General features: G+C 34.2%; 2 protein-coding genes across 3 annotated transcripts; one reads left to right on the top strand and one right to left on the bottom strand.

Annotated features, from left to right (window-relative positions):
• Window positions 1-5,206: 5,206 nt before the first annotated feature.
• Window positions 5,207-8,149, bottom strand: ungb (uracil DNA glycosylase b). Of its 2 annotated transcripts, XM_042724149.1 has the most exons (7): window positions 8,036-8,149; window positions 7,663-7,836; window positions 7,473-7,568; window positions 7,296-7,393; window positions 7,090-7,178; window positions 5,904-6,082; window positions 5,207-5,575 (listed from the first exon to the last, which is right to left on the bottom strand). In XM_042724149.1, exons 2-7 carry the CDS (start codon window positions 7,810-7,812, stop codon window positions 5,435-5,437), a joined length of 753 nt encoding a protein of 250 aa, XP_042580083.1. In that variant the 5' UTR covers window positions 7,813-7,836; window positions 8,036-8,149; the 3' UTR covers window positions 5,207-5,434. The 2 variants fall into 2 exon arrangements, with proteins under 2 accessions (XP_042580083.1, XP_042580084.1); XM_042724150.1 differs by lacking the exon at window positions 8,036-8,149 and having other exon boundaries at window positions 7,663-7,856.
• LOC109073101 (synaptic vesicle 2-related protein-like) lies at window positions 5,914-16,072 on the top strand. The gene is made up of 17 exons (XM_042724120.1): window positions 5,914-6,033; window positions 9,363-9,596; window positions 10,776-10,912; window positions 11,252-11,337; window positions 11,482-11,580; window positions 12,066-12,137; window positions 12,260-12,384; window positions 13,117-13,180; window positions 13,373-13,498; window positions 13,626-13,754; window positions 13,887-13,960; window positions 14,059-14,135; window positions 14,710-14,814; window positions 14,947-15,058; window positions 15,208-15,289; window positions 15,380-15,469; window positions 15,564-16,072. The coding sequence occupies exons 2-17, from the start codon at window positions 9,535-9,537 to the stop codon at window positions 15,765-15,767; spliced, it is 1,644 nt and encodes a 547-aa protein (XP_042580054.1). The 5' UTR covers window positions 5,914-6,033; window positions 9,363-9,534; the 3' UTR covers window positions 15,768-16,072.
• Window positions 16,073-16,419: the final 347 nt, after the last annotated feature.

Below are 16,419 nucleotides of genomic sequence, written 5' to 3'. Positions count from 1 at the left end.
TTTTTTTCCCAAATGGAAATAATAAAAAAAAATATTGTAAATCTAAAATGTTTTTTTTTTATAGAAGAAGAACTTACAGAATATATATATATATATATATATATATATATATATATATATATATATATATATATATATATATATATATATATATATATATAAGTATATGAAATATTCCACATACACACACACACCAGGCTAAATGAGACAAAAAATGATCACAGCTTATAAGTATTTAAATTTTACTACATTAGTTCAGCTGCTTTCTCCGCAAACATAAGTATATGAAATATTCCTGAATTACCTCAGCATCCATTGCTTTTTCCAAAAGAGATGATTTTTAATTCTCCTAGTATTGGTCCAGGGCTCAGAAGTTTAAATGGCCTTTAGTGCCCAGTTTGCCCCAGCATGATGGAAACTCAGGCCAGCAGAAGACACGTCTAGACTGATCCACTTCACATTCGGTCCTGATCAGTTCAACACGCTTTTTCTTTCTCAATCTTCTTCTCTATCTCACATCTTTCCATCTCTTGTTCTCATGAATTTATTTCTGTTTAAGCACCACTGCTAAACTCGGCTCACAGTCTGCTCCAAGATGCTGAATGATTCATGGAGGGGCGGCAGGAGAAGATCTCATTCAGCGCCTCACCTTAGAGGCCACTGCCCCACCATGTGTAACACAAGGCTGTGGAAACCTGAGCTAAAACCCTGCTCCCTCCCCTCCTACCTGTCTTCTTCTGCACAAAATTACATTGTTGGGGTCTAGTTACTGATCTTTGATTAGGTGGATCCGTTTTCTGCTAATTACTACCCACTCACCAACACAAGGCCCGTGGCTCATAGCCCATTTGGTGTAAAATTGCCTCTATTTCATTTTTACAAACTGATGGATGTGTTATCACTCTGACTGCTGGGACCGTCAGCTGAGGCTCTGAAGGAACCTGAGTCAGGGGATGTTTACCTCATTACTGTAAAGATGTGTAAGTACTAGCCTTCCTTAGGTATAATGTGTAGGTTCAGATACCCCACCTTCATCACTTGTGTAATTTTAAATTCCCAGTCAGGGGAAGATTGTGCGTACATCTCCACCCCAACTCATCCCCAAAATCATCATATTTGGAGCTCACAACGCCTAGTTTTACTATGCATAACCTCATCTGCATATAATTTCTATGCATATTCCCAACAACGTCAAAGAGGAAATATGAGTTACGGACTATAAATGCCATTTGTGTCATACACATTCATTTTTATTGCTAAAAATAATACGGTATCCTTATGTTTTAGAATAAATATATCAAAATATCCATAAACAAACAGTTTAAAATAGTTATCAGAATAATAATTTAGAATAGAGTTGATCACATTAATTTCCACTGGCCCAATAATATTTCTATTGTTTTAAAAAAAAATCTAATTAAATTAAATGAATGCAGTTTTGCTGATAAGGTGATTTTTTATTTTATTTTATTTTTTGCAATTTTTAGTGGAAAAATATATGCCTATTTTTATTGCAGTGTAAATACAATCTGACTCTGCGCATCATTGACCAATTATTTTAAAAACGTGCAAATCTTACCGTTTTCTTCAAGTATATCCTTCAAATACAGTGGCATTTTTCATAATGATGTGGAGATGCCTTCTCACCTGTGGTTGTACAGCTATTATCATTGGTCCTATTCAAACCGGACAATAGACCGTTCCACCGAATCAAGCAGTGTCCGTAACAATATCGAAGTAAAAATATTTTCTCATAACATGAGATGTGCAGTTTAATTTAAAGATAAATTATTGTGTCCCTACAGCACTCCTCGCTGTCATTAAAACATAACACAGGAAAAGTAATCAAGCGCATCCACTACAAATAGGCTATGTATAAATTTATATAATTTTGGTTTAACTTCTGCGTAATGACTAATTTCAGTGATTATCTCCATTAATGAGAGTGGAATGTTTAATGTAAATGTGTATGATGAAATGAAAACAGTTTAAAATCGTTTTTTACTTCATTACTTTTCTCTCTCCAGGAAAAAAGTCCGTAGGCTACACATGGGTCAGAGTTTGCTGCATGTGCGCAAATTTTCCCATCAAGCTTGTTTTTCATAAATCCTATCAGGTTTTGTGCATACGCAACGGTTATAAATGAGGCCCCTGGTGAATGAATCGCTCTTTTGAACCGATTCTTTTTAGTGAACCGATTAAACCAGTTCACCAAATCGGACTGAATCGTTTAAAACAGTTCGAACCAAGTCCACTGTTGCCAAGTCCGCGGTTTTCCCGCGGAATTGGGCTACTTTAACATTGTTGCCATGGGGCTAAGCGCCCTCAATAATTCTGGAATGCGACTTTTATCAGGGGGACCCCGCCAAAAAATGTGTATTTTACCCCAGGTACACGATTTTTACCAGGGGATCCCCCCTGAATAAACATTGAGCTAGTTGGTAGTGACTCAGAAGTTACTGATTCTTCAGTGTACTGTATGTGGACGGAGCTTCACCAGCATCAGTCTGATAAATCTTAGTTAGAAACTCCCTGTATAAGAAACATATGGGGAACAGAATCCGATGGGGAGTCTGTTTGTCTAAAACTGTAATATCCAGATACAACTAAACATTTGAATTTGTAAATTTGATTATCATTTAAGTGATTTTTTTTATATAAAAACATAATAATTATGCAAGCTAATGATGTAGTTGAGTAATTTTGCTGTAAATAGGTAAAGTACCACATCCTCAAAAGCATAAAAAATGCCTATGTATTGTATTTTATACAATCGCTCTGTGTGTGTGTGTGTGTGTGTGTGTGTGTGTGTGTGTGTGTGTGTGTGTGTGTGTGTGTGTGTGTGTGTGTGTGTGTGAAATGGCAATAAACTATTTTAAACTGAGATTGAGAAGCACACAAAAGAAAAATATATTGTAAGAGGTAGAATTACGTTGTACATTTATTTGAATTCATATTACATACATATATAGCGCTTTCGGGAAAGCCTTCCAAACCTTCAAATCGATCCTGTGATCAATACCTAAATATATAGTAAATATAAGATCACAATAAAATAAGCGGAAACAATCGAACAGTGCGCGAACGGTGGAACCGGGTGGAACGAGCACACGCGTGTTCTCTGTACGCTGTTTGCGTAGCGGGAACGCTAAACTAAAGGGAAACATAGGAGGAAAAGACTTCGACACAACACCTGTTTGCGGACTTCCATTCCATGTGTGATAGGTACCATATACTTGAGGTAAATCTTATTTAGCTACTTACGAAGCGCCATGTCATCAATTTTGTCCTTCTTTGTGAATTCCAAATCAATATGATTCCTATCAAGCATCTAAGCCTGACTCTGTTAGAAAAATTCCCCCTTGATCTCTTCCACCCATCTCTTCTTATCTTGTGATCTATATTTTGTCTTTTTTAAGATAAATAAATAAATAAAAATTTTAGTTTTTGTGGCAATATAGCACCTCCGAACACACCTACATGTACGTTTCCAAAAGTGTTTTCTAGTCATCTCCCATTGGCCAGGCCAACAGATAGTCCCGCCCCAGGACCAGAACTCACATCATTGGATGAACGAGAGTGTACCGTAGTTTGCTATTTTAAAATAATTTTGTTCGGGGTTTTACGAAAGCCTTATTCAAAAACGTCTCCGTAGACAGGATTCCAAAGGAAAAGTAACTCCCACAATCTTATCCTACACATCGCTATAAAAAATAAATTCTGAAATGCACATGGTGTAACGTTAACTGTAAAATGATCCGCGGAATCACGATTCGCACAGATCAAGAGATCAGAAATTCCACAGCAGCACAAAATGGCCATGTTAATATTCATAGCCCTAATTAGTGTCCCCGACTACACCTTTGACCTAATTTATAAATTAGTGGTGCAAGTCGATACAGTGGTGAAACAGATGCTCTCTTGTAACTAAACACAACACACTTCAGATAAAAAGGAACTAAACTGACCGTGATGGTAGACCCTCAAAGATTACATGGTGTTACACCATTTTGTTTTATTAGACTTTAATATAAACATTGGAAGAAATTATTTAGTTGCCAAGAATGATATTGCCTCCAACTGTACATTTGTATTTTACATTTGTAATTGTAATAAGTGTAAATTGTAAACATGTATGCCATGCTGTGTTTAGCAATTCTAAAAATTATATTAGTTTGTCAGTATCGATAGATAGATAGATAGATAGATAGATAGATAGATAGATAGATAGATAGATAGATAGATAGATAGATAGATAGATAGACAAACCAATAAAATTTGGATTATGCATTACTGAACAAATAATTATGTATGACTCATCCAATATAGGTTAAGGTCGACAGCCCAGTGTCCAGAAATAAGTAGCAAACTCTCTCCAAAGCAAAAGCGTTGCTATGCACAGTTGGTAAATCTTACCTTAGAGTTCAGGCAGTACATGTTTTGATGAGAGCAAGACAAAATTTGCGTCCTGTTTGGTTTGTTTGAATTGAGAGTCCCAAGAGAGAATGGGGCAGTGCCAGTGCCAGTGGTGCAGAGAGGTGTAGCGCGTTGGTGTCCAGCATTAGAAAAAAGACAACGTCCGAGAAGAGTTGAAGTGGGACACTGCTTATTAAGGCTGCATCACCTGGATTTATGGACGTCCCACTATGAAACATGCTCTATATGGGCTGTCGTAGTGTCCTATTTTTCTTTTCTGAGATTGGCCTCATTCCCAAATGCTCAAGGCAGACTACACAGTATTGTGATCTAAATATACAGTGTGATTTGTTTTTGAATTGAATTGTATTTATTTATAAGTCGAATGAAGTAACTATCATTTTAAACCTATTTATGGAACCTATTGATGTTAAGATATGTCAAAATGTACATCAGAATTAGTAACTGTACATTTTGGGCAATACTTAAGGGTTGTGCTTAATAATATCAAAATTATTAATAATAATATTACTCATTTCTCTATACTTCACTACTTCAAATCTGTCAAAAATTACATTTTAAAATCAAATTCACATTTAAATTCACATTTTTGCTGTTTAATATCTTACAGTAGTATTAACCTTTTTAAAAGTATTAATGTTTTGAGTTTTTAACCTATAGCTATAAAATGATCAAACAACATTTTTTTTGTTTTGAACTTTTAGCTGAAATAAGTGGTAAGTCTATAAAAACACTCTTTTTGTCCAATATGACAAATGAAATACATTAATTAATTAATTGTATTAATTTATTGTCCAGATAATGTAATTATTTGCAATATAACAACATGTAGATGATTATTACAAGGTCAACCTCACAACAGGGCAGCTGTGACCCATTTGCAATATAAATGTACTATACAATGCCAAATATTCAATTGTAATGTATAATATTTAATGTTCCTCTCTGTTTTACAAAAAAAAAAAAAAAAATTAGGAAACAATGGTATAACTTTATTTCAGAGAGCTTTCCAATCAACTGGCTTCTTTCCTGATGCTTTAAGCAAAATGTTAGTTTTAGAGAAGTGCCTACATCCAAAGAAGCCTAATTGTGCTGAGTACGGTGATGGATGTGAAGTCTCAAGGACATGATGATGTTTCTGAAAAAAAAAACAAAAAAACAGCCAGTCACATATTTCTTTATATTGTATCATAATGTGTTTTAAATGTGCAATTTTAATTGCAATATTCACAGTAACCCTGATTATTAATACCACCAGCAAAGTGTCCAGTAACATTCTGGTGGCCAAAAACTACATGTAAAATAAAACCACTGTAATGTCTCATTGAGTGTACATGATTTTTTACATATTTTTAAAAAAGTTCTGTCTATCACTTTATGTGTAAACGTTGTTTAAAAAATGCTAAGTGCACTTTTATTCCTGATTAATATATTGACATTTCATAATTCTGTCTCCATTAACTTACTCTGTCGATCATTCTGCCTTTCCTCTGAGCATAAGAGCCCCAAAGCAGAAAGACCAAGCCGTTGAGATTCCTGCTGAGCCACAGCACCACAGCATCTGTGAAGATCTCCCAGCCTTGACCCTCATGAGAGGTGGGTTGAAGAGCCCTCACTGTCAACACAGAATTCAGCAGCAGAACACCTGACAATGGAAAGAACATTGACAAATTATAACACCTTGATGGGTCACTCATATAAAGGAACATACACAACACTTCAAAAGTTTGGGGTCAGTAAGATGTTTAAATGATTTTGAAAGAAGTCCTTTATGCTCAAAGCAGTGCTCTATGCTTACTTTTTTATTTTTTTATTTAGGAGCAGTCAAAAATTTCAGGAGCACCTTCTGATTAATATTATGAGGTGATATTTGACTCCTTAAAGTGATTTACAGGGGCATTTTTAACATTTTTGTAAGGGCATTTTTTCTAACTTTATTAAAAGTGTCATCTTTTATGTCAAGTTCAAAAATGTATATTTATAAGCTTTTTAAATTTTCAAATTAAAACAATAGAATAATAAGAATACGTTACCGATCAAATGACATCAGTATTAACAAAATTAATTTGCAATACAGAGGTAGATTTAATAATAGAAAATTATGTCTGTTTAATAATAGAAATATAACTAAAACTGCCAGTAAGTGGCAGCAAGTTACTGATCTTATCACAGAATCATTCAGCACAAACATAAATATGCTAATCGGGTCAGTAGTTTAGGGTCACTGGTGCTCCTAAATATTTTTTCTTAGTCGCATGCAGTAGTTTTCACACTTTGTGCATTTATTTGATCAAAAGTACAATAAAAAGATATACTGTGCAGTATTATTACAATTTAAAATAACTATTTTCTATTTTAATATATTTTAAAATGACAGATGTTAAAATTTTCAGCAGCCATTATTCCAGTTTTCAGTGTCATATAATCCTTCAGAAATCATTCAAATATGCTGATTTAATGCTCAAGAATAATTTCTTATTATCAGTGTCAAAAACAGTTGAGCTACAGTGTGACAGCCCTTTTTTCAAAATTCTTAAAATTCAAAAGAACAATATTTATTTGAAATTTTATTTATCGTCATATTATAAATGTCTTTAAAAAGTATTAATTTCTTTAAAAAAAAAATAATAATAATAAATACATTTTAACTACCCTGTTTAGCCCATTCTGTGAGGTCTCCATGACCTGGGTGTCTGAAGCCAACAATATCTTCCTTCAACTCCGTAAATATGTTTTCCAAACTGAAATAAATGAAGCAGGTCAATATACAGAGTAGTCATTAGAGATGTACTGCAAGATATCACTGTGGTGAGATGATCAGTAGATAGTTATTTTCACAGTTCAGTACAATGCAGTACCTAGGAGGAGGAGGTTTAGGCCTCAGCACACTGAAGGCCAAACCATGAGCCTGACCTGGATGGTGATAGGGGTCTTGCCCGAGAATGACCACTTTTACCTGTCAACACAGATACAACCTGTAGTCTATTTAAACGCTCTGGTCTTTTCTTTTTTATACTCTATATTAAGGAACTTACATCTTCAATTGCGCACAAAGTTGTACAATAAAACACCTGCTCAGGGCTGGGATAAACAGTAAAGCATTTCCTCTCCATTGTAACAAAAGACATGAGCTGAAAAAAAAAACAGTACAGGAACAAGTTTTTTTTTTTTTACTTCATCTTTACATTGTCATTTTGGTGATGTCTTATACTAAGTATTACTTACTTTTGTAAAATAAGGTTTTGTAAATTCAGTCCCGATTTGTCTTCGCCAGCTTTCACCAACGGGTACAGGTACATTTCTGCTGGCCAGTCGTTCCAGTGCGGCGCGTCTGTTCTTCTCTATCTGATGCAGCTGTTCCTCACTGAGCTGCATGTTCTCACCGCTAACTTGCTCTTTCTAGCATGCAGTGTCATTTAAGCAAAGAAATTATAGGAATAGCATACACTTAGATACAAGAGTGTTTATGAAATGACTGTATTAGGTATGGCACACAATGAATGAACAGGAAATGCAGGAAAAGTTTGAATATATTCTTTTTTTTAAATAATTACCTAAAATATTCAGATTGTTGTACTTATTCAGACACTTAACATACCTTTTGACGTGTCCAAAGTTGTGTAAATTAAGACAGTTGTTGTTTCTCAGACCCCTTCACAAATACTGCCACATCACCGTTATTCTGCCATGTCATGCAAATGCAGGTTCACTCAATAATTTGCAAAACTGAAAGCGAAACTTCAACTCTAAACCATGTTTCCTAAACCATGACTGTAACTGTTAACCAGAGACATAACTTGATCTTGTGTTGATTAAATATGACTACGTTCAAATCTTGGTAGCATTTTCTTTGTGAATTTTTTTAGCTACAGCTATTATTAAAAAAAGGTTTTAAAAAAGTATTTAAAAAAAACATTATTTATTTAAAAAGCATTAACATTTCTAACATATTAAAATTACAAGGGCAAGGCATTGCTTGGTACAGAATTATTATTATAATTTTTGTAATTCACCTGATCCTAGTTTAACCTTTCTGACTCGAAGGCCCCCATTGTCCAGGACAATGTTCCATTAGGCCCCCTTCCACGAATGTCACATTAAACATAAACATGGCACCTGGTGGACAAGTTTGGTATCGCATGATAATGTTAAATGGCCTATATAATTTTTTTTTTTTCTGCCTCTTGCATAGAACATTTTTGAATAGAGAAAAAAAATGGAGAAATGAAAAAAATAAAGAAAAATTCAAAGAGAATAGAGAACAAAAATAGGATACTTTTTTCTCTCACCTTGAAATGTTTGTGTTCAGGGCTTCTGTACAGAACTGTATGTTCTTTAATAAAAACAATAGTTATTGAGGGAAATTAAAAAGAAATATTTTTTCAGTTTACATATTGATGTTATGTTTTTTTACCATTTTAATCTAGATTTGAGTTATTATTTAGTTATTTAAAAATATAAATTTTAATACTTTTAAGTCATCCTGCAGCTCCCTTAGTAGTGTTCCTCAGCTCCCTAGATTGTTTTATGCCACTTCAGTGGTACTTATCTCAACTCAGTTATCATTGCCGTTTGGACATAGAATAACTAGCGTGAAGTGTGTATACATCTGAATAACTTGTTTGTAAGAATAAAAGTTAAAAAATCTGATATATGAAGTAAAATGCTGAATTATTTACTTAATTATTGCTACCAAGAGAAATAGAACACAAAGAAAAAGTGTTTATTCATTCATTCAAAAGAGGATGTAGGGGGGAAGTACATATCATGAAATCCGATAGTTTCCCCTTTGCTTAACATCCCTAATACTTCTATCCAACAAACTTTTCGAATTTTAATGAATACGATTTTATGAAAGAATCGCACACATTCCCTTGACCTAGATTTCTTGGGTTTTTTTTTTGTTTGTTTTTTTTTTTGTTTAGGGACAACATGATGCAGTGTGGATTGTACTCCGGAGGACTGTGTGAGACCAAGCCCACTCTTAGTTTACAATCCTTGAGGTTGTGTTGATGTAATCAGAGATGCACACCGGTCTAACCTGTTCTATAGCCAAGTACGCTGTTGTAGTTTAGTGTTCCATTATAGCCCAGTGAAATGAGTGCATTGAAAAGATCATCGCAAGTGGCTTACAAACGCTGGAAAGACACAAATATCAGGTAATATAAATTGTGTTTTGTGTTAACTTTTAAAATGTGTTTAAAATTTTTGTGGCTGGTAGGTATGATTTATACTGTTGTTCAGAAGTTTGGGATCAGTAAGATTTTTTATGTTTTTAAAGAGGTTTCTTATGCTCATCAAGGCTGTATCTATTTGATAAAAAAAATACAGAAAAATTGTAATTTAGTGAAAAATTATTGAAATTTAAAATAACAGTTTTCTATTTTAATATACTTTAAAATATAATTTATTCCTTTGAAGCAAAGTCTTAGTCTGCAAAGTCCAGTCTTCAGTGTCCCATGATCCTTCAGAAATCATTATAATATGCTGAGTTATAATCAATGTCGGAAACCGTTGTGCTGCTTAATATTTTTTGGGACCTGAGATACTTTTTTAAGGATTCTTTGATGGATAGAAAGTTAAAAGGAACAATGTTTATTCAAAATATAAATTTTGTTTTACAATACACATTACTATTCAAAAGTTTGGGGTTCTTTTTTTAAATGAAATTAATGCTTTTATTCAGCAAGGATGTGTTGAATTGATAAACAGTGATAGTAAAGACATATTGTTTGAAAAGATTTCCATTTTGAATAAATGCTGTTCTTTTTAACTTTTTATTAATCAAAGAATCAAAGAGAACAGTACCACAGGTTCTAAAAAAATATTAAGCAGCACAACGGTTTCAACACTGATAATAAATCAGCATATTAGAATGATTTATGAAGGATCATATGACACGAAAGACTGGAGTAATGAAAATTCAGTGCTGCATTACAGATATAAATTATATTTTAATGTATACTAAAATAGGATACCAATATTAGACATTGCAATAATATTTTACAATATTACTGTTTTTTCCATTTTTTTGATCAAATAAATACAGCCTTGATAAGAGACTGCATTAAAAAAAAACGTTAAAAATCTTACTGATCCCAAAATTTTGAATGGCAGTGCACACCTGTGCTGGTGTCTTAGAACTTTTAATGTAGTTTAGTGTTCCATTATAGCCCAGTGAAATGAGTGCATTGAAAAGATCATCGCAAGTGGCTTCAAGTGGAAACTGAAAACCATAGTCTATAAATGTCAGACAAAGGACACCATTTTAAATTCTGTTTAGTTAGTTTAGTTTGCACTGTAACCATACAGAGGCTAACGTCTATATTTTTGTTTAGTTTTGTGACAGATGATAAAAGCATCCTTACTGTTCATGAGGAGCAGCCTGGGACAAATGAGCCTAGCAATGAAGGAGTTTGCACTATTCTGGAGCAAGATTTGGGGGACAGCAAGATCAGAAGCTCTGGAATCTCAGGTAGGCATCTATATCCAACATCTACATTTGTGAATGAATGTGCAATTTGAACATTTTCTCTTTATTCTAGTACAGAGTTGAATGTTTAAAGATAAAAAAAGGGTAATTAACGTCTGGTTTGTGGTGTGATGTATGTATTCCATCAGTGCAAATCTTTGGGTGTGAAGTCAGTTTAGGATGCTTAAAAATTTATCTTGTTCAAGAAATAAGTTTAATTCAAACCACGATTCCTTCCTGCATGGCTCAGTCTTGAGGAGATACCTGTAGTGTCTATTTGGTGATTTGTGCTTGGCTGTATACATTATCTTCTCATCATTCAGTATATATGCATTTCTTCAGAAACCTTCACTGTGGAAGAAGCAGTTGAGGCTATTGGTTTTGGAAAGTTTCAGTGGAAGCTGTCTATGCTAACAGGAGTTGCATGGGTAAGAAATTCAGCATTATTCAGTATTTTAAACACAAGTGATGTTTACTGAACAAATAGCTTCAATTTGTTTGGTCCATTCAGTTTACTTTAAAACTTGTTTCATTAAAATTCAAACTCTTATGTTTCATATGTGTGTGCAAAGATGGCCGATGCTATGGAAATGATGCTCCTTAGTATTGCAACTCCTCAACTGCGCTGTGAGTGGAGGCTCTCCAGCTGGAAAGTGGCATCCATAACAGCGGTCAGTATATTCACTGTTAAACACTAACATGGTTAAACAACTCCTGGGGTTACATTTAAAGTGAAGTGACTTTTAAAGTGACGTTACATACAGCCGAGTATAGTGACCCATACTCAGAATTCGTTTTATATATATATATAAAGCAGAAATCATGACTGTTCAGATAGTTATCCAAGCTTTTTGAGTTATGACGGAGGAGTGGGCACCCATTATGCTGCGGCACCCAGGGAGCAGTTGGGGGTTCGGTGCCTTGCTCTAGGGCACCTCAGTCATGGTATTGCCAGCCCGAGACTCGAACCCACAACCTTAGGGTTAGGGTTAGGAGTCAAACTCTCTAACCATTAGGCCATCACTTCCCCCTTAAATATGTATAATTCCTGAAATATGGTAGAATGTTGATTTTTCACACTCTGTGTTGTTAAGAGTTTCATAATATTTGATCTTTTGAATTTTAAATAGGTTATTGTAATTTTGTACCTTGTTAGATGGTGTTCATTGGAATGATGATTAGCTCCTCACTTTGGGGGAACATTTCAGACAAGTACGGCCGGAAAGTGGTATGTTTGGTTTAAAGTGAAATGAGTAAATGAATAATGTCAATATAAGCATTTTTGTGTAACTAAGAACTTAAAGCAGTCATTGTTGCCTCACTGACAGCATCCCTGTCTCCATCTTTTAGTGTTTAATACTATGCATGCTGTGGTCATTGCACTATGGGTTTCTCAGTGCTTTCGCACCTACTTACAGCTGGATCTTAGTCTTGCGAGGCCTCGTGGGATTTGGCCTAGGAGGAGCCCCTCAGTCGTGAGTTTTTCCATCAGTGAAATTTGACTCTTGGTTTTATTACAAGCTCAGAGGTCACAATAAGTGAGCAACATTCAGAACTTCCTTATGGTACTTTTTCATGTTCTAGATATTAAGCTGTTTTGAAGCTTGCTGTATCTGTGGCCGATTGTATTCTCGTTCGTGCCTGGAAGTTTTGGACATTGCTTTTACATCACAATGTGTTAGAAAACATACAATTATATGTATCTATATATAGAGTTCAAAAGTTTGGGGTCAGTAAGATTTTTGCAAAAGTCATAGTTAAGATGAATTAATGTTACAAAATGTGTATTTCAAATAAATGCTGTTTTTTAAGCTATCTATTTATAATAGAATCCTGACAACATTAATTATAATAAGAAATGTTTCTTGAGTGGCAAATTAGAATATATGAATGATTTCTGAAGAGTCAAGTGATGCTGAAGACTGGAGTTAATGGGTGCTGAAAATTCTGCCTTTCCATCACAGGAATGAATTAAAGTGTAAATTATATTAAAATCGAAAATGTTTATTTTAAATTGTAATAATATTTCACTATATTGCTGTTTTTAATGTATTTTGATCAAATAAATGTAGCCTTGGTGAGCAAAAGAGACCTCTTCAAAAACATTGCAAGGACCCCATACTTATATTTTCTATTTTTATATAATATATTATGTTTTATTTAATATTTTATCTATTTTTAATATATTTTAATTCCTTCCCTTACAGAGTGACATTATATACTGAATTCCTCCCGATGAAATCCAGAGGGATATCCGTAATCCTTTTAGGGGTAATTCAGATCAATGTTTATTTAACTATTGCTTACATTTTTCACTATGCAATTTTTCAGTATACCATTATTTTTTTTTACAGAGGTCGTTGATTTTGTATTTGATTGAAGCAATGTATATTAGTTTAAATATAACATGCCTTGATGATAATTAATTTTTTAAAAAATGAAATAAATCTTCTGTTCTAATAGGTGTTCTGGGGCTTGGGTGCTGTATTTGAAGTGTTACTGGCTATGTTGGTCATGCCCACATTAGGCTGGAAATGGCTGCTAGCTTTCTCCACCCTTCCTCTAGTTGTCTTTGCTGCCTCCTGCTGTGTATGTATGGCTGTAACAATATTTAAACTGTTACTAGACACAAGGCTCATGTTTAGGTGCCTTAAATTCAGATAGTATCCATATTAATTCTACTGTCTGATTGTGAATTGTGGGAATTTGTCTGTAGTGGTTACCCGAGAGTGCTAGATTTGATGTACTGAGAGGCAGAGAAGACAAGGCCCTGGACACTTTGAAATGTATAGCAGCAGCTAATGGGAGCTCTGTGCCTAAAGGAAGACTTATAGCCAACACACAGGTATGTGGGGCTACCAGTCCTAAATCTTTTCTCAAAATCTTTCCCCTCACACATTGAAGAATTTCTCATTTGGGGTTTTTCTTTTGATTTTATAAACTAGAGTAGCAAATGATTTGTGTTTATGTGTTCTAGACTGATCGTGGGAGGATTAGAGATCTTTTTATTCCAGAATACCGAAGAACAACACTCTTAGTCTGGTTTATCTGGTATGCAGATTGTTAAAAATGGTCAAATCCTTCCATATCAAATTTAAAAAACATATAACTAAAAAGTCACCTACTTTATGTTTGTTTTACACACACAGGTTTTGTAATGCTTTTTCATATTATGGTATTGTGCTGCTGACCACTGAGCTGTTCCAAGCAGGGTCTGCGTGTAGTGGTGAGTGGTTTGTAAGTACTTTTTGTGACCAAGCTCATCATAAAATGTGGACAAACTAGATTTTGACAGACTTTTGTATTTAACTTGGACTATGACAACAAATTTGACAGTTCAAAAGTTTGGAGTCAGTAAGATTTTGTAAGAAATGTCTCATACTCACTGAGGCTAAATTTATTTGGTGAAAAATATAGTAAAAACAGTAATATTGTGAAATATTAGTACAATTTAAAATAACAATTTTCTATTTTAACACAAATCAACATTTAAACAATACCTTTCATAAATAAGCTGAATTTCCAGCAAATATTTATTTATTTATTTATTTATTTATTATTTCAGGATTCTGTTGATGAATTAAAAAAAAATCATTTACTGTCACTTTGGACTACTGACTCCAAACTTTTGAAGGTTAGTGTAAAATTTTCTGTGCTCATCATCTATATTTTAATATAGCTAGCACACGCAGCAGGTTTTGAATAGTAATGACTGTCATTTCTTTAATAATTTCCCATACAATTTAAACACGTTAAGCACAATGTGTTGTGAATTTCAGTAAAAATGTGTCTAATTCCAGCCACCGACAACTCAAATATGGAACCTCGGTGCAGTTTGGAGTGCAATTATCTGACTTTTCATGATTATGTGGACCTTTTGTGGACCACCTTAGCAGAATTTCCAGGTGACGTGACACTATAAGTCATTCTCTCCTCTCATGTTGTTTTTAGTTAAACAACTTAAATGCAAACATTGTTAATGATCTACATATAAACTAACAGACAATTTTGTAATTTGTGTCTTGATGTCAGAATAGGTATTCTGGTGACCCTGTGGATGATCGATCGAATTGGCAGGAGAAAAAGCATGGCAGTTTGTTTTTTATTGTTCTCTGTGTCGATTTTGCCACTGTATGCCTGCACACAAAGGTACATTGATAAAGTCATGAAAAATCTGTACAGCTTCTAATAAGGATGCAAAAATAAACTTTGTAATTACAAAAGTAATAAAAAGAAGGGCCTAAATATTTTTAAGCCACTGTAACTGACATGTTTTTCTTTTACTTTACTATTTCCAGGACACTTCTCACAGTCTTTATTTTTATTGCTCGAGCCTGTATAACAGGGGGCTGGCAGGTTGCATATGTTTATACACCTGAGGTGAGGCTTCATTGTAAAGCGCCTAATTATGCTCAGTAGGATTTTCATTTAAAATGCAATTTCATTTATTTCTTGTCTTGGCCTCCTCAGGTTTTCCCTACAGCAACCAGAGCTATTGGTATTGGTACAGGCAGTGGAATGGCTCGTGTTGGAGCTCTCATCACACCATTTATTGCTCAGGTAAAGCATTCCTCTGGTTTCATAAGAAGATGAAGGTGTTTTGAACATGTAGTGATGCTTTCCTGTATGTGCGTTTGTGTCTGTCCCCCTTCAGGTCCTTCTGAAGTCATCCATTTACCTGACTCTGTCTGTGTATTTAATATGTTGCTTGCTTGGCACAGTGGCATCCTGGTTTTTGCCCATGGAAACAACAGGGCGGAGCCTTCAGGAATCAACTCAAAGCACCATGGAACAAAAAAACATAGAAAGGCCACAAGGCTCTGAAACAACCGAGTCTTCCAGCAATACATGTCCTTAACAGCAAATGGAAAACTGAATCTGTGAAACCTCAGGATTAATAGTGTAAAAGGCCATAATGTATAATTTTGCCTTAGAATAAATGTTATGTAAATTCATTCTAAATTCAAGATTTTTTAATAAACAGTATTTCATTTCCACATATATTATAATCAAAAAAATCTGTTATTTTGGTCTTGTTTCTATAGAAATGTTACACTAAGCTGTTTATGATGCTAAGAACTTATCAAACAATTTTATTGGTTCTTTAGTTACACAAGTGTCAATTTGTCTCCTGTTTTGATGCTTTTCAAATGAACTCTCCATGCACGCCTGCTGCCTGCTTAGGTGCTACACACTGGTGTAGTAGCAGCCCAAAAGCAAACTATGGTAGCAGTAAACTCTTTCTTACATATTTGTTGATCATAGCAAATTATATGATAGTAAACATATAGTAAACATATAAATATAAATATATATAAGTTTTTATAGGTTCCAGAAGCTCCAAATACATTTAGCATAAAAAGTGGATTGTATCAATATTGCTTTGCCCTGTTGTGTGACGTTCCTCAAGATTTAATTTTGTGCTTTATTTTTTCACAATTTCCATTGACCAACAGACTTTAATTGAGATACAGCAGCCATGATTTGCTAGTTGCTGATTGACTGCAGGG

This window comes from Cyprinus carpio, chromosome B5 (genome assembly GCF_018340385.1).
Source record: "Cyprinus carpio isolate SPL01 chromosome B5, ASM1834038v1, whole genome shotgun sequence".
NCBI classification, from domain to species: domain Eukaryota; kingdom Metazoa; phylum Chordata; class Actinopteri; order Cypriniformes; family Cyprinidae; genus Cyprinus; species Cyprinus carpio.
This window is presented reverse-complemented; position numbering and strand designations above follow the sequence as displayed.